The 18,864-nt window shown below is 36.1% G+C and overlaps 2 protein-coding genes across 4 annotated transcripts; one reads left to right on the top strand and one right to left on the bottom strand.

Moving 5' to 3' along the window:
- The first annotated feature begins 299 nt into the window (after nucleotides 1–299).
- On the top strand, nucleotides 300–3,151 carry LOC127791060 (uncharacterized). 2 transcript variants are annotated; one of them, XM_052320802.1, is made up of 2 exons: nucleotides 300–621; nucleotides 2,541–3,151. In XM_052320802.1, exons 1-2 carry the CDS (start codon nucleotides 522–524, stop codon nucleotides 2,894–2,896), a joined length of 456 nt encoding a protein of 151 aa, XP_052176762.1. In that variant the 5' UTR covers nucleotides 300–521; the 3' UTR covers nucleotides 2,897–3,151. The 2 variants fall into 2 exon arrangements, with proteins under 2 accessions (XP_052176762.1, XP_052176761.1); XM_052320801.1 differs by having other exon boundaries at nucleotides 2,484–3,138.
- A 105-nt stretch (nucleotides 3,152–3,256) lies between these two features.
- On the bottom strand, nucleotides 3,257–6,463 carry LOC127791059 (nucleoside diphosphate kinase 2, chloroplastic). 2 transcript variants are annotated; one of them, XM_052320800.1, is made up of 8 exons: nucleotides 6,122–6,463; nucleotides 5,980–6,036; nucleotides 5,786–5,872; nucleotides 5,043–5,123; nucleotides 4,823–4,935; nucleotides 4,629–4,678; nucleotides 3,587–3,670; nucleotides 3,257–3,371 (listed from the first exon to the last, which is right to left on the bottom strand). In XM_052320800.1, the coding sequence occupies exons 1-7, from the start codon at nucleotides 6,395–6,397 to the stop codon at nucleotides 3,603–3,605; spliced, it is 732 nt and encodes a 243-aa protein (XP_052176760.1). In that variant the 5' UTR covers nucleotides 6,398–6,463; the 3' UTR covers nucleotides 3,257–3,371; nucleotides 3,587–3,602. The 2 variants fall into 2 exon arrangements, with proteins under 2 accessions (XP_052176760.1, XP_052176759.1); XM_052320799.1 differs by having other exon boundaries at nucleotides 3,257–3,670.
- Nucleotides 6,464–18,864: the final 12,401 nt, after the last annotated feature.

The following is an 18,864-nucleotide window of genomic DNA, read 5'->3' as shown; positions in this document are numbered from 1 at the left end:
AGTTCGGGACGTAGTCGTAGACCAAGAGAAGCCCTCTTGGATGGCTTCCACCGAGCTCCTCATAGGTGAGCACCGGCGGCAGGAGGTTGGCGGACCCTTGGCGCCGGAGATAAAGCGCCGCCGGGTCTTCCTCCGCCGGCGAAGGCCTCCGTTTAGAACGCAGAACAACCGAAGCGATTGAAACAATAGCCAGCAAACACATGAACACGAAGATTATACAAAAGATCGCCGTTCGATTTGGGCCATGCTCACGAATCCACGGCGCTGGGACTTGGCTCCGGAGCCGACGACGGCCCCTACTTCCGCCATCGTTGTTGTCTACTGTTCACTTCTTTTTTGCCCTTTTATGTGTAGATGTGGATCCCACATATACTATTAATATATAACAGTTGGCCTAACTATTCAGAACACAGTCTCTCTTAAGTGTTCAAGAAGACATTGCCGCTTTGCTTCCCGCTTCATTTTTGGTGGTCAAATCAAAGAGCAGTTCTAAAAATCTGTGGGAAGAGAGAGAAAGGGTGATGCTGGGAGGGCAGAGGCCTCCGTCGAATTCGCTTGAATTTTTGGAACTGGAAAGGTCGCCTTCCAAGATCATCAAGCATGATTCTCTCTCAGTCTACGGTACACAACCCCTTTTGTCTCTCCCTGCTTCTCTCTCGAATTGGTTAATCATCTTTCTCTTCTTTCTTCACTAGTTTGGCAAATTGAAAATTGATTTGCTGGATTGTTGTTCCCCTGTCAGTTCTGCAAATAGCTTCCCTTCTGATAGTGGCGTGCGAAAATGAAGAAATTCTTGATTCTAGGGCTATGCTTAGTTCGATTTGTGGAGTTTGCAACTGGGCCGCCTGAATTCTCTTTCATTTGGCCATTTTGCTGTATTGTACTGTAGTAGTATATATGTATAGTATATTTCCTTGGCTAATGACTGCATATGGATCCTGTCTTTGTACCCACGAACATGAAATGTATCCATTTCACTGCCGAAGTTTGGTTTTTAGTTGTTCTTGAATATTTTTAGGGTTGAGATTGTCTTGAATTCATATTTAGATAACCTAACCTAAAAATATGATAAAGATATGATTTGTATAATAATCAATCCAAAACTCAATGAGTTTAATTAAGATTTCTCACCTATCTTGTTCTCTCTATAAACAAAGCTGCGTGTCTGATTATCAGATTGCAATAGGGTACAATAATTAGAATGTAGCATAGAGAATGAAAGTTCTCAATGAGATTGTAAGTTTGGGTTTGTTGGGGTTATTGGGTTGAGTGTGAGATAGTTTATCTTTTTTGTAACCTGTTATTCGTATAGCCTGTGAACGTAGACAACTTGCCAAATCATGTTAAATTTGTGGGTTCCTATTATGATTCTATATGGCCATGAGAAAATCTATTTCCATGTTGATTCTGCATCAGTGGTGTCAGTGTAATTATCTAATAAATAATGTCAAAACGATTGCCTAACATTTAGTATAACTACTTTATCATGTCACTCAATTAAACTTTTTGCTGTCATTTTCTGTAATGGAAACAAGTGCTCTGTCACGGAGGGTTTAGTGCTATTTTGAAGCAAGGGTTTTTGAAAGAAATGGAAATTAAATTTCAGTATGCATACCTTTTTTAATGGATGAGGGAACTAAATAATTAATTTTCTTAACAAATAGTTATCTATTTCCTCCTTTTCTTCTAACTCAACCAAAAGGATGAACAATTTGGCTTCAATCTCCTCATTGTCTTCTTTACTTGTGCTTCCCTCCTTTAAAACATACCTTGTTATTTGTCGATGTTTTGTTGGTTGAGAAAAATGAAGATAGGATGTTATCTATGTTAATATTGGCTCCTATACACTTATGGATGTTTGTTGTGAAAATTCTTGTTTGAACTGAATTTTATCCTTACTACTATTCATGTGTAATGCGTGTCTCTCTCTCCCCCCTGCCCCCCAGTGGTTCTAGTGTAGCAATCCACTACATTCATGTAATTATATAATATTTGATTTTTAGTAAAAGGTTGAAGTGATATCTATAGAAAATGAGACGTGTGAAACACGATTAAGATAACAAGGTTATGTGAAAAGAAGATCAATAACACTTTTGAGGAGAGTGGATGAAATGAAACAAATCTTTAGTAAATGAGGTAGAGAAAGATCAAGAATACCTTGGTAAGAAATTATTGGATATGATGAGTTAAAAGAGCCTTACATATGATATGACTAGATAGAAATAACTATAGAACTAGAATTCATGTAGCTAATCTCACCTAGTAGAATTAAAGTTTGATAAGTTGTTTTGTATGATCAATTGTGAGAAGAAGCCCTTTAAGGAATTTGAGTAATAGTGTTTGTTTTTCTACAATGACATCCTGATATTTGCTTTTCCACAAAGTGTACGAGGATAGATGATACTATACATTATGCAACAGTGGGTGCTAACAGATGATTCTTTGGGAGTATTATAGCAAGTTTCTCTTTTGCTTTCATGTAGAGGCTACACATGAGAAGCTTAGACAAGGTTCACACCATTGTTTATCCTCATTCTCAGAGCAGGCGATTATGGTAGATGCCAATTTCAGTTCTGCAAGTCATTCACTGTCCGAGGAAGCAACAATGGCAGTAGACTTAGACTGTACTTCCACCGGCATCTCATCAAGTGCAAGTAATTGTCAGGCTACGAGCATCTCAGAAGAGCCGCAAAGAAGAACGATTCCTTATCTATTTGCCAGATATATGAGTTCTCAAAGTGTTCTAAGCTCACCAGATGAGGCGCTGGTAACTCAGAATAGTTTTACTTCTGCAAGTGGCTCTCCGAGTTACTCGAGTCATAAGGGTTTTGTTAAAAAAAAGGTTATAAATAAAAATAATTGGCAAGTTAAAATGCATATAACCAATCCCACATAGTATATGTTGTTATTGTCATTGTAAGTCCTCCCTGGGTTCTAGGATTGCATATTGATGAGTGGCACAGCCAGAATTTTGAGCATCAATGTGTTGCATCCCTGATTGTAGAATGAGATACTGTTTGGATTGTACAATTTATTCTGCTGTGTGATTATTGCTTGTTTTAGAGTAACAAGAACTTGTACTCATGTGGGGCTGTAAACAAGCTGAGTTGAGCCGATTAATGGATCATTCATCCTCTGGGTTGAAAGCTTAACAGGATTTACTGTTTCAAAATTGCATGTTATCATCGATGCCACACTCAAATGAACTTAAATTGAGCATATCAGGGTTATGTTTAAACAAAGTTTGAAGGGCACATTTGTTGCTCAGAAGCTTTATTTTGATTAGGTTTCAGCCTTTTACAACAAAGTGGAGTTTGAGAAGGATTACAGATTCTTAAAGGATGATGCTCTTCACCGAATAACATCCATCTCTGCAACAATTTCAGATTGAAATCAGATGGGTCTAAAGCCAAATACAACTGAAACAAAAAGAGATTTGAAACAATGAAGGTTTGCAACTTCTCCAATGAAGTTCAGCTGGGGTTTATGATCACCATGGCTTCCATCATATTGCTTGAAATCACAAAGAATGAATTGATCTTTCCGCTTATGGAACAGAGTACTCTCCAGAGCTGAATCAACTTACAAAAGGGTGTAACTGATCACTCCCTCAGCCATGGCACTTGAGCCGGTGTCCATTCGCATAACTCGCCTTCCTTGAACCAGAGAGCTGCAGTAAAGCAAAATAAACTAATTTAAGCAATGCAATACAAAAATATGATCTTAATGGTGGCATTGTAAAGGTTTTAGTTTTGGGGCTCCATTGGGAGTATCAGTGGCATGGTACAAAATGTGGCAATGTTTGTGGAAATGGTACAAGTGATGATTGGTTACAATACAAGGCTAGTATAGCATTCCAAATAATAGAAGGAAGCAAACCAGATCAAATTAAAACGATGAATGAACACATGTGGAGAGATTGAACCGAAGAAATAATGATCGAGGCAGTTCAAGAAAAAGGGAATATACTTGGTGTTTCAATGAACAATTAATTTTCCCCACTTGGTCAAATTGGACATTATCCGGTGTTGCCATTCTCAATTGAGGGTATTGTGTGAGAGAAGATGAAAAAACGCCTAATCTCTGGCAGTATTTGAACAAAGTGACTGTTCTAATTCTCAATATCTGTTTCTAACATAGTTATTCCTAAAACTTGAACTGGAACTTTGTTATGCCATCGCATATTGATTCCAGGCCATGGCACCAACTATCCCTTCATAAATCCCCCATGTTAGTAACATACATGCGTCTGTCTATATAGCCAGCCAATTCATGGATCAAGAGATTGGCTCCACCCTCCTGACGGGAGAGACTAAGGTAGAAGAATGTAAAAGTTATGGCTCTACTGAGATTTCTTTCGCCTCTGTTCTTTTACCTTGTAAGACAAGGAGCAACAGAGTTGTAGGACCACTAATCCTGTTATCACACTGTATAAAAGCACAGGGAAATGCTTTCACTTCTCCTAAGAATAAAACCCACAAGTTAGGGAGGGAGGAATTCGTCATAAAGCCGTGTGGACATACAAACACTTGAAATAAAATTTAACATCAAACCTAAGAGGTAACATCACGACTATTTTAAGAGCAAAATGTTTCCCCTACATTCTCTTGGAGCATCAAAGACTTTACCTATTTCGCGCTTGCCGTTCTCAGGGCTGTCACTTCCATGAACCACATTCCTGCAAAATGAGCTTCATGAGATGTCATGTATATGTAGTTTTCTTGCCCCCAGAAAACAAATTTGATAATTCAAGGTTCACGTTAATGTAGGGAAAACACAAAAAATTATAACGCTATCTAAAAATATATTTTGGATGTCCCACCTTCCTGTTTGAACTGCAAGATCACCCCTGATTGTGCCCGGCTCAGCTTGAAGAGGATTTGTTGCCCCTATGAGCTTACGAGCCGATGCAACAACACCAACACCCTCCCAAGCCTTGCAAAAACACAATTAAGATATGGTTATCTTATTTGGAAAGTTATAAATGTACTCAAGTATTATGGTTTAAGCTATTCGCATGAAAACATCAGGGAGAACCATACCATACACACAACAGGCCCAGAGGTGATATACTCAATCAGCTTAGGGAAGAATGACTTCGACTTGAGATCCTTGTAGTGCTCCTACAACCATCAAAAGATAATCAAAAGAATGCTAATTAACTCAGAGAGGATAAAATAACCATACTCTTTTAGTTACCAATTATGTGTATTAACATGATAATCCTTTTCATATATTTGGAGTGCATTGGTGGAACCAGTTTTATTTCCTTCTTCACATTTTCTAGTTTTATACTGCACTCAGCAATATGAACAGAAATCCTTATGGCATGAAGATGATTAAACAGAGAGAATAATCATAATTTATGTAAGCAACTTGACCAACAATTGAGGTATATCCACTTAACGAGAAAACAGTTGTCTGAATTCTATCTCTAATTACCGAAGTACCACCAATTAGATGATTATATAGTTCTAGTTTCCAGAAAATACATAATTTTCTATCCAACACAAATAAGCATTAGGATTCACACAGCACAGAATCAATGTAATTTAACCCGAGGATGGAAACTTCTGACATGAACAAAAATAAGATCACCAATTAGACAGCTACATAGTTCAAGTTTCCAAAGAACACATCATTCCCTGTCAACTCCAGATGAACATTACCATTAACAAACAGCAGAATTGACGTCATTTAACCTAAAGATGGAAAATTCTTAGACGGGTTTTCTTCATCATCGACAACAAAAACAAGAATAGAAGTTAGGGTTCAGACAGCAGACCTCGGCCAATTCTTTAGGGCACTGGAAGAGCTTCAAAGCAGTCAACTTAAACCCCTTCTTCTCAAACCTAGAAATTACCTCTCCAACCTGCAAAAACCCAAACCCACAAAAGAAAAACACAAACCCACCAGTAACTCCAAATGCAATGCTGATTCAGCTAAAAACCCTGAAACTTCACTCGTATTTAAGCTCACAAGACCGCGCTGAACACCGTCGGGCTTGACCATAATATAAGTCTCCTCCGTTTGTTCCTGAAAAATCAGAAGAAATAAACAGTGAGCCTACTGGTTTTGAACCCATTTATCTAATTTGAGAGAGAGAGAGAGAGAGAGAGACCATGGAGGCAATCAAGTGGGGGAGGAAGATGTGGGATTTGGTATGGTTATGGCGGAGATGAGATTGGAAAAGCGAAAAAGAGAAAAGACGAGAAGGAGGCTGGAATGCGGCCAGGTGTTGCCGTTTGTCAAGTTTCTTAGTCTTGGAGTTGGATGGAGCTGCTGCAGCCAAGGATAAGTTGTTGCTTCTGCTTCTTCTGGGTGCTTTACAGAACAGGGAAGACGAAGAAGAAGGACATGGACATGGGCATCCTGCTAACACTGCCAGACCCTCCATCTCTCTCTCTCTCTCTCAACTGAAAGAGATTGAGATGCCAATGGTGAAGGAGGCTGTCTCTCTGCCTGACGGATGCAAAATAGGAGTAATTACATAAACCCCCCTTAAATTTTCATTCTGCTTCAGTTTATCCCTTTAGCTATGAATTATTACACTTACCTCCATCAACATTTATCACCCCTTCTGGGTAAAATTTTGATCGGAAATGGTATTTGGACAATTAGTTCTGATATTTTCAGTAATTTTTTATATATTATATTTTGTCACATCAATATAAATATATAATACATTAATATATAAATTTCATTAAAAATATCAAATAGAATATTCAAATAACATTTCCAAATTTTGAAACCCATTTTGTTACTCATCCATTCATATATGAAATTTTATAATATCAATATTTATCAAAATACCTATTTTATCCACTAATCATTTTTTTTTATTTTCTTAAGTTATCCTCTAATTATCATTCTATTAAAAAAGAAACATAGGCTATAACATAGTTTAAGACATAATTTTCATTAAAAAATACAAATTATATACACTTTAAAGAAAATTTAGATGCATCTTGAAGGATAATTTGGTCATTTTCATTACTTATCTTAAAAATTTGTGAATTCAAATGGACCAAAAAGGCATTTATGTAGAGTTAAGAGAGGTAAGCATAATATTTTGTAAATTAAGAAGGTAAGTGAGATAGAATGATAGTTTAATTGCAATTTGTATATCTTTTTTCTAAAAAATTTTATTTGAAAATTCATGTAGAAAACTATTTTATGTTGATGTTAGAAAAAAAAATTCCAAATTACTAGGTTATTTATATTAGGGATAATGTTATATAACCAAAATAAAATCTTAACTAAATGTCTTTGTTGCATTGAAATTGTTATGGGTATTTCTTGGAAAGAGCTAAGTGGGTTGAACTCGACCTTGCAGGCCGACCCAAGTCTTTTGAAGCCCACATAGGCCTAAGGCCAAGGTCGTCAGAACCAACTCGCACTTTACCTATTCCGAGCTCAGGCCGCGGACCAGGCGAGCTCCCATCAACACGTTAAGCTTGTAGACCGCGGACCAAGCAAGCTCCCAGCGACGCTTTCAATTTGCAGACCACGGGATCATTCATCTTGCGGATCGCTTGATCATTTAGCTCGCATGAGCGAGAAGACTGCGAAGTAATGATGGGCTAGACATAATTCTGGTTGGATTGTCCGAGCCCAATCTGGTTTCTCTCTCGGTTCATCTCTTAGCTCATGACGGTCCCATCCTGACCCTATGCCAGTTTGCAGCAATATCATTACAACCTCTACTGGGCATTCGTGTGCCCGCCTCAGATCCTATCCACATTAATGAGGAACCAATCAACGTCATGCTGCCACCTGGGAAACCTCACTAGCGCCAATATTCAGTCTCATCACTTGCAAAAGCATAATACATGTGGAAAGGGCATTCCCTCATTCTATATTTAAGTAGTTCTCTTCAGAGCCGAGGTACATGCTCACTCTCTGACTTGCTAATATATAGCTTATTCCCTTATTTATTGGGGCATCAGAGTGCTTGCAGGTGCCAGCCTCCGGAGCGCTAATCGAACATTCCAAATCTCTCTGATGTGTCTTCTCTTTCCCCCTTTTGCATTCATTTTTCAGAACGGGCAAAACAAATCACAGTCAACCAAATTTGGACGTCGACATAAATTGAGAAAAAAAATATAATAAAATCCGTAAACCATAAACCCTAAAGTCATTGTGTTCCAAGTTTTTGTTAAATTTAGTTCAAGTATTTTTTATTTGAATAATTTTATTCTCAAATTTCACTATTATTATTAGCGAAATAGGACCTACAATCAATTTATTTGTTATCGATGGGCTTTTAAGATTTTTTTCAAATTATTTTTTTTTGTAGAAACACAATCTTTTTTATTTTATTCAAAATAAAAACGCCATACAAACGCTATAGAAATAGTGATAATAACAACAATAATCCCAAACTTTAATCTTATTAAGTAAAGTAGACAAAATGAACTTGAGACATCCATACATCTCTATCTATGACCATATCCTAAAACAAAAATACTTTCAAAAACTTTTACATTGAAAACAAAAATGTTATGATGGAAGAAAACTATATTTAAATTAAATATTTTGTATGATACGCTTTCCAAATTACTAGATTATCTTTAAAAAAAAACTTATTTTTATTGAACTAAAACCTATTTAAATTGAGAGGATAAAAATCAAATTCCTAACAAACATTTATTTGTACATTCCTTTCTATGATATTTATGCTAGCTAGCCAAGCAAGTTCAAAGGGGCAAGGTAGACTATGCTAAACATTTATTTGTATATTCCTATGGTGGTTCACTATAGGAATATATTTGTTTGTATATTCCTATGGTAGTTCATTATAGAAATATATTTGTTTTCTCTTTCAACAATAACATATAAGCTAAAGAAAGCATGTCACTATTTTGTGTGAGTCTGGCATTGAGGAATCTTGTCGATAAGCATATGAGGTAGCTTCAATACGATGGATGAATCACTTTTGACACTAACTCACATGCTTATAGAGGTTGTCTAAGAAATCAATTAAATTCTTTTGACAATTTCATTATCCTTTTACTTCGTTTTTTTTTATCGAAAGATACATATATATATATATATAAAGATAAAACTGTATAGGATATACTAGGCATACCCAAGAAAAAATAAAAAAGTCAATCTAATGTCCAGAAACATGATGTTCATGCTGGACTAAAACATGAGGATACAAAGAAAAAATAATTCTGTATACATATGTTTTAATCCGACGAATAAAGCAATCCACATGAGGCTTAGAGTCCTAAAAAATCTTCATATTTCGCGCATTCTAGATCTGATAAACAGAGTAGGTGAGAGCAATTCTCTACATTTTACTACGCCAAGATATCTCTCAGCCTTCCTTCTTGATCCACTTTAAAGCACTAGCAATTGTAGACATGGCCCTAAAAATGCCTAACCAGACTCCAGACTCTAATGTGGCCTCAAACCGTAGCACTAAAAGTGCATTAAAAGAACAAATGCTGAACAGATTCCTCCCCCACCCTACAGAGAGGGCACGTGCTGTCAATATCCAGAAAATGTAGCTTGTCCTTAGTTTGAAGCTTGGACTTAGCGCATACCCAGAGAATGAAGACATGTTTTGGTGTGATACAACTGCTTCATACAACCACAACACATTGTCTCTTGGGCCCCTTTAACTCTGAAGAAATTGTATGTCTCCTGGATACAAAATCCTCCTAAACTGTCCCAAGATGAAATTAGCTGAATGGCTTCTGAGACAGACTCAACTGCTTGATTAATACGATCTCTTATAAGAAGGATTTTCTTGAATAGAGGAGAGTCATCCTTTCTAACCCTCATCTCCCAAATGGATGTATCCTTAAGATATTCATGGCTGGCCTATTTGACCCACATTGAATCCTTTTTCCTATGGATATTCCATAGGGTTTTTCATAATAAAGCATCATTCCAGATTTTAATGTCTTTAAAACCTAGCCCTCCCTCCTCCTTATGGAGGCAGACATCATGCTAGGCAACAAAAGAACTCTTAGAGTTCCACAAAAACATATTGCAAATCCGATAAACACTCTCAATGACAGCAGTAGGAATAGGCAGAATAGACAACCAAAAACATTCGACCCCTTGAATGATTGATCGAATAAGCTTTGCACAACCCGCATAAGAGAGAGAAGTTGCAATCCAAGCGTTGATATACGCAACAATTTTGTCCACAAACGGAGCATAATGGATGACCTTGAGCTTCTCCACTGCAAGAGAAATACCCAAATAATACCTGAAAGGCATAGAGCCTTTGGAAAATCCAGATAAACCTTAAGATATCATCCAGCTCTTAGCCAAAAATATCAGCTGTAAAGATGTTAGATTTTCTTGCATTTGCACTTAGCCTAGAACATTTTTCAAAGCTAGTAAAACAGTCCAATAATATTCTAATGGAGATAACATCGCCTCGGGCCATTAAGAGTAGATCATCACAGAATGCCAAGTGAGAAATCTTGAACTTGGCGCATTTGAGATGAAAATTAAACTCCGAATCCACAGTAACTGATTTGAGGGACCTTGACAAATAATCAAGGCACAAAACAAAGAGAAAATGAGATAGGGGATCACCTTGACGAAGCCCCTTCTTGCCTTTGAAAAAACCAAGCAAGCTACCATTTAACATTATCAAATAGGATGGGGTGGAGACACTCTATCACCCATTTAATAAACTCGGGGGGGGAAATCAAGATCACAAGTGACGAGTGAGAATGCTTTCAAGTAAACTCTAACGTAAGACCCTTTACGTAGCCTTTCAACACTCAAACCCTCTCAGCCTGTTATGTCGGTATCAAATTCAACACAAAACCTTTGACCTTCTCCCCGTTAGTAGCCTTAACCATAGCCATGCTTGTTTTATACCTTCAAGAACTTCAATTTGTGCTCAAAATGTCTAAAATGGTTGAATCTGGAAAACCCCAAATTTTAATTGTTGTTTTCAATCATGTCTCCAAATTAGCCCCAATTTCTTGTTGTTGCAAAGAGTAGGTAAGTACTTAAAAAGACAAAATTATCCCTCAATAATATATTCATTGCATGTGACGTGTTCTAAAAATATTTCATTGTAATTTATAACAATAACATTATATGGCAATTCTTAAGAAATGCCTGATTTTTTAAAATAATGTGTAATTATTATATTTTGTTTAGACAATCCTAACAAGGTTGGAATTATATTATATAAATATAATAATTTAATTAAAAATTAACTATATATGACTATGCTTGTCAAATTATTGTGTTCGATACAAGTTATAGTGCAATTAGTTGGTGATATTTTCATATCACTAAAATATTATGGTATTACCTTTATAATAAATATTGCTTTCTCTCCATTTTGGACAAATATAACTCAAAATATTTTGTTAAATTTAATGGTAAACTTATTTGGCTCTAGTTCGAGTTTGGCATCTCCTCTCCTCTTGTTTGTCATAAGCGATAGTCTTAGTTTGGTTTGTATGTTTTGTATATCTTGAGTCGGCTTTTGTTGTTGTTTTTGTTGGAATAGTTTTTCTTGTTCTTGTGTTTTCTACTCGAGGTATGCCCCGGTTTCAGCTGTAGCTTGTATTCCTTCTTTCTATTCAATAAATTTCTCATTTACAGAAGAAAAAAATTATTTAAGTTAAGAACACAAGGTCCAAATCAAGATGTCGAAAAAATGTCTATGAAAAATATTAAAAAATTGTTTTATGCAAATATATATTTTTTCAATAATGAAAATATGACGTTTTCTTATAAAATAAAGAGTCTCGGATATAGAAAATACTTTTGTATCTTAAAAATTGGAAAATTCATTGTGTTAAAGAAGAATAGGATTATCACATTGTTTGGTGAAAAGTTTTAGATATAAATTCAAGTAAATAACATCTTTTTTTAATGTTGAAGCAAATAAAACATATTTGCTCCTTATTATAAAACATATTTTGTCTTTAAATCCTGACTTGATAGTTAGGTGGATATGCTTCTTATACTAGCTATTAGGGATCGTGTTGTGCCATAGAAAAAATAAAAAGAAAAATAAAAGAAAAAAGCGGGTGGCAAATTGCCGCCAGCCTTACGGCAGCCTGCCGTAAGGATGGGCCTTGCGGCATGGGCTAGCCTTGCGGCTGCTCACGAGCGGCAGCCTCGCGGCTGCATGCCGCGAGGGCTACGGCCCCCGTAGTGATTGGCCGCAAGGCTCAAAGCCTTGCGGCCCCAAAATCATTGGCCGCAAGGCTGAGCCTTGCGGCCACTTGATTGGCTGGCTGTGAGGGCCAACCTCGCGGCACCCTACCGCAAGTTGCCTCGCGGCGGATTCGTGGTGATCCCCCTTCTTCGTTGAAGTTGTCCCCATTGAGCAAACGCCACGTGTCAACACCAACCACCCTTGAAAATCGTGCCCTATAAATACCCAACTACAGGACATTAATGAGGACCTCGAACTTCGGTAAATCTTATCACTTTGAATATACTTTAACTATTTTTTCGTGAATATTCATCGGGATTCGGGACTGACTTTGGCATTGGAGGGCCTTCGCGGGGAAGATTCCCGCGAGCCTTCTAACCTATTTTCTCAGCATTAACAGGGCCGAATCCTTGTGGCGAACCTAGCGGCAAAGCTTGTGGCGAACCTAGCGACGAAGCTTGCGACAAAGCTTGTGGCGAAGCTAGCGGCGAAGCCTTGTGGCGAAGCTAGCGGCAAAGCCTTGTGGCGAAGCCTAGTGGCAAAGCTAGTGGCAAGACCTTGTGGCGAAGCTAGTGGCAAGACCTAGTGGCAAAGCTAGTGGCAAGACCTTGTGTCGAACCTTGTGGCGAAGCTAGCGGCAAAGCTTGTAGCGAAGCTAGCGGCGAAGCTTGCGGCAAAGCTTGTGGCGAAGCTAGCGGCAAAGCTTGTAGCGAAGCTAGCGGCGAAGCTTACGGCAAAGCTTGTGGCGAAGCTAGCGGCGAAGCCTTGTGGCGAAGCCTAGTGGCAAGACCTTGTGGCGAAGTTAGTGGCAAAGCTAGTGGCAAGACCTTGTGGCAAACCTAGTGGCAAGACCTTATGGCGAAGCTAGTGGCAAAGCTAGCGGCAAGACCTTGTGGCAAAGCTAGTGGCAAGACCTTGTGGCAAAGCTAGTGGCAAAGCTAGCCGCAAGACCTTGTGGCGAAACTTGTGACGAAGCTTGTGGCAAAGCTCGTGGCGAAACTTGTGGCGAACCTCGTGGCGAAGCTAGCGGCAAAGCTTGTGGCGAAGCTAGCGACGAAGCTTGTGGCGAAACCTCGTGGCGAAGCTAGAGGCAAAGTTTGTGGCGAAGCCTTGTGGCGAACCTTGTGGCGAAGCTAGTGGCGAGACCTCGTGGCGAAAGCTAGTGATAAGAGCTAGTGGCGAAAGCTAGTGGCGAGCATCCTAACGGCAACCTCCCTTGAAGCAACATCTCTTACAGCAACTTCACCCGACACCGAGCTCGAGTGGACTCCACATCACAAAATTTTAATTATTGTATTTTGGCAACAACAGATTGAATGTTTTTGAGATCATGAGTTCAGCCATTTTTTAGTAACCTATCTAGTGCACATGATTTGAGGGCTATTGTGTGTACTTGGGTTTACCCAATAATACTTAAAAATTCTAAAATTATACCTACCTAATTAAGGGGAAAAAAAATATAAATTTGTTAAATTTATTTAGTGACCTTCGAAATAGAAGTTAAGTAACTTCTTATTTGGATTTTTTCAAATAAATTTATCTCTTTCTTTTGGATAAATTTATCTTGATCCTTACAAATAAGAAAAAAATGACGCATGTATCTTCCAGTGCATTCCAAAAAATTTAACAAACAATTTGATAAAAATCTTGAAATACTTCCCAAACTTATTTTGATTATTCCATATTTTGATTTGAAAAATATTTCAATCTTAATACAACTTTATCTTACTTATTTTAACGAACGTTACCTAATTAGCAGAATTATAGTTTTTTAATTAAAAAAATGTCAAATAAGACATTATATTTTGTGTCAAAACCAATTTAGCCACTATATTTAAGAAGACTCAAATAAATAATTGTATTTTCAAACTCGAAGCCATTTTGATCGCTAACACCAACTTACTCTCTTGAAAACTCTTTGTGTGCTAAGTATACGACACAATTATCTATTTATAGATAGTAACCTAATTGAATTTCCCATTCCTACATATATAGGTTTGAAGAGCCTGAAAGTTATGCTTCAAGTATATACAGAGTATATAACTCATTAAACATAGGTAAGAGCTTAAAAATTACTCGTATTAAATAATTATACAAAAATTTATGTGTAGTTCAGTCTAATATATATGTCATTTTTTTATTATTCATATTAGTTTTCTTTTTTCTTTTTTAATATTTTGACATAAGCAACAAGAAGGCTAAATTTCTTGTTACTTGATGGCATTGTTGTGGGTGTGAAAGATCCAAGGAAAGGAATCAACTCATGGTGACAACTTTGTCTCTAGGAATCATCATCATCCTCGCAGGGAACCAATTGGTAGTTGCTTTCATGGCAAATTTTAATTTATTTTTTATAATAAAAACAAAAACATAAGCAATAATAATTAACTACAATTAAGTTTAAATGCCCATAGTAGTGATCTATAATTAAAATTGTCACGTCATATGATTTTGATGGTATTTTTATGGGTAAACTTTATACTTTGATTTTTTTTTTTTTTTTTGTAATTTGAGATACTTTTACAAATGCTCTATATTTATTTTTTGTCCTTTAGGTCCCCATTTTGTTAAGTTAAAAATATGTTTATCTTGCAAAATGTTAATAACGAGGATTCGAAATACTAACAATAAATTAAATGGCTTGTTAAAAAATAATAAATTAAATAAAGTACTTACAAAAATAACTTAGCATGGGCAAAGCAAACTAATGATTCAAATGCATGTCCATAAATTTGAATAAAAGAAAGTGGAAAAGAGGACAAATTTAGGACTTGGGATTTGACAACCTTAGTTAGTATATATGCTTGGGAAAGCAACATTTAATGTAGATTGTATCGAGGAGGGGATTATATAAAGCATGCCTTGCTCAATAGAGGGCCCTTTCCTGGCCTTGCTGAAGATCTCTTGGTAGAGGGAAGGAAAGAATTTGAGGGCAGAGAATTTGTTTGGATATAGTTTTTGAGTTTTTGTGCTTTGATAGAAAACCTTTGGGAGGCGATGGCAATAGCGACAACGATAAAATATGATCGTCTATGTACGCTCTCATATCTTGTCCCAAGGTTGTGGCTTGTGGCTCATTGCAACCAATCTTGTGCCTCAACCTTGTTGTTAGAGTTGCAAGCTGCGAGCTAGGGGTTCTATGGGAAACCTTAGTGCAAATGCACAAGATAATGAAGAACCACGTTCGATGAGGTGTTGTGTGAGAGATTTCGATTTGGAAATCTAAGATCAATTGAGGGGTGAAGAGATCCAATAGGTGAAATTAGTCAAATGCACAAGATAATGAAGAACCACGTTCGAGGAGGTGTTGTGCGAGAGACTTCGATTTAGAAATCCAAGATCAATTGAGGGGTGAAGAGATCCAATTGGTGAAATTAGTCCAAACATGCAACCTTGAGAAGACCTTAGGCTAAAGAAGTCCTATAAGAGGCATTAGCCCAAACACACAAGATAAAAATAGTGCAAGCCCAAAGAGGTCCTAAGGGAGATCTAGGCTTGAATACCTAAGATCAAGAAAACACATGCCAAAATAGGTTTGATGAGAGACCTTGGCACAAGTATGCAAGATTAAGAAAACTCGTACCCAAAGAGATCTTGCAAGAGACCTCAACCCAAACATGCAAAATTAGGAAGACCTAGGCTCGAACAGGTCCTACGAGTGACCTCAGCCCAAACACACAAGACTAGGAAAACCTAGTCTCAAAGAAACTCACACTAAGAAAAACTAGGCAGAAAGAGGTCCTATTGGATACCTTATTCCAAACACACAAGATCAAGAAAATTAAGGTTTGAAGACATCTTACAAGAGACCCCAATCCAAACACATAAGATCAAGATTCTACAAGAGACCCAAGTCCAAAAAAGTCATATGATAGACCTTGATCCAAATGTACAAGGTTAAGATTCAATGGGAGACCTAAGCTCGAAGTGGTGTTATTAGAGACCTAGGCCCATATATGTAAGATTAGGATCTTACAAGAGACCTAGGTTGAAAGGTCTTATGAGAGAGCTTAGACCAAACACATAAGATCAAGAAGACTTAAGTCTAAAAAGGTCTTACAAGAGACCTCAACCCAAAAATTGAAGACGAAGATTTTTCGAGAAACCCCCTGAAAAGATCCCAAAAAAATCTCACCCCAACATACAAGTTCAGGATCTAAGGGAAGACCTAGGCTTAAAAAGGTTCTGCATAAGACCTCAAACCACACATACAAGATCAAGGTCCAATGGGAGACGCTCACAAGCTCAAAATTGAGACCTTACGACCAAGTGTCAAAGAATAGTTCTACGAGAAACCCTTGCACCATTGCCAAAGATCAAGATCTTTCAAAGTACTTCTCACCTCCAAATACTAAAGGTCTTTCATTCATACTCTTGTACTTCCAAAATAATTGTGGCATTAGTTATATATTGTCTATGATTATTATTGTCATAATATGATATATACATAGACTTGTTTGATCTTAACGAGACTTTGGTTCATTATATAAGAGTTAGACACTAGTCATGAGTGGGCCCTACTCCGATTGTGGCATAAATTTGTCAAACTCATATAATAACTCAAAACTACAAACACTAGGGGTGTTCAAATTCGACATCGGTCCACTTATAGGGTTCAACTAGTTTCTACTCTGAGATCGATCCAAAATTGAAAATCGGTTGCACTTAATATAATAATATTATTTATTAATAATATACTTATAATATATAACATATTAAATTTAAATATATATTATATACATATTTACAAATTTAAATATACATTTTTTAAAGTTTTATATTGAAATAAAAAATATTTAGGATCAAATCAGATTGAACCAGTCTTATTCTGACCCTAATCCTAGTCCAAATTGAATGAACACTCTTGACAAACACAAAGTAATTACATATAAATCTGTATGAAGTTATTCTAAAATATTATTTTGCTATTATTATTTTTTGTTTTTTATATTTTGACATAAGCAACAAGGAAGGGGGAAAAATAATAGAAATACCTGGCTATGCCAAAGGCCAAATTAAATTTGTTATTACTTGATGGCATTGTTGGGAGGATGCCAAGATCCAAAGAAAGGAATCAACTCATTGTGTCTACTTTGTCTTTAATTAGGAGTCAACCACACCTTCCAAAATGTATTTGCTTTCATAGCTAATCTCAATTTATTTTATTTATAGTAATTCTAACATTAATAATGGCAACTAGTACATTGTAGTAATTTATAATTGAAAATGTTAATGTCATATGATTTTTATAGTATTTTTATATATATATATTTTGTAAATCATGCGTCACCAAATACGCGAAGAAAGGATTTAATAAATATAATATTTATGAGAAAGATGGTTGTTCTTTTTAACAATTATATTTGTTGGGCTTTTGAAAGGAACAAACAAGAGAGAGAGAGAGAGAGAAAGAAAACTTAAACGCATTCGATTATGAATTGTTCTGATAATTTTGTCGATTGTTGTAAGTCAAAACGCATTTCGTGAAGGCACAATTTCACCCTCTTAATTTGACCTTGTCGACACTCATCTTTATAACTCACGGTAATAGGCAAAAATTTCGTTCCCGTTCCTTAATATGTGAATTTTGATGAGCTTAAATTCGTAAAAATATAAAAAGTATAAACTTATTATGTGTATCGAATAAAATTGGTTCAAAATCAAAATCTATACATTAGTTAGAATTAGCTCAATTTGTAAACTATATTAGTGATAATTCATTTGTGGTTAGCATATTATTATTATTATTATTATTATTGTGTCAATAACTATGTTAGCTTAAATTCAAGATGGCACCCAGATGAGGTTGATCCAGTGTGGAGTGGACCATTTCAACGGCCGCTACACCCTCTCTTGCCGGCCAATGGATCACTGCCATCAGCACCATCTGATTTTCCCAGCCCACATCACCAAAAGTTCTGAATCAAAAGGACAAAATTGCCCCTCGCTCTTTCTCTCATTTGTGCTGTTTTACCTAATATTAGGGATAAAATAGTCATTTTATAATTAATATCTAATTATATCTCATTTAAGATTTCATAAATCAAACAAATGATAGAATTATTTTATTTTATTTTAAATTTAAGTTAATCCCATCACCATTTAATCTAAATATCAAGTTCGTCGATAGAAAATTTATAAATATCTATTACGTAATTCGAGTTTAAATCTCACTATAACTAACCTAATATATGATTATTCAATTCCCATGAATTTTTGGTCTACTTAGAAGTGTTTCAAAATAATTGAAAATTAAATTTTAACTGTTAAATGTATTTTTTAACTTATACATGCATAACACAAGCCGTATTCCTAGTTAATTATATGCTATTTAGGGGTGATCAAATTTCAGTTTGAATCGATTGGTCTGGTTTAGGGAAGGGTGTGCAATCGATTATAACTGAATTGAATTGACCGAAAATCATTAATCAAATCGAGACATATAATCGAATCGAATTGACTAAGTCATCTAAACTAATTAAAATAATCGAAACCAAACAAATTGAATTTTGAGCCGTTTTAACCAAACCGAAAATCGAATCACAATTCTTTCCAAAAAAATCAAACCTAATAAAAGAGAATTGAGTTGTCGGTTCGATTCAATTTTTTGGTAGATTTTTCAGTTAATAATACCAAAAAAAACTAATCAAATAATCAAAATTCTTGGAAGAAATAAACTAATCGAATTAAATAATCGAAAATTTTGA

The sequence above is a fragment of the Diospyros lotus genome, chromosome 14 (assembly GCF_014633365.1).
Source record: "Diospyros lotus cultivar Yz01 chromosome 14, ASM1463336v1, whole genome shotgun sequence".
Classification (NCBI taxonomy): domain Eukaryota; kingdom Viridiplantae; phylum Streptophyta; class Magnoliopsida; order Ericales; family Ebenaceae; genus Diospyros; species Diospyros lotus.
This window is presented reverse-complemented; position numbering and strand designations above follow the sequence as displayed.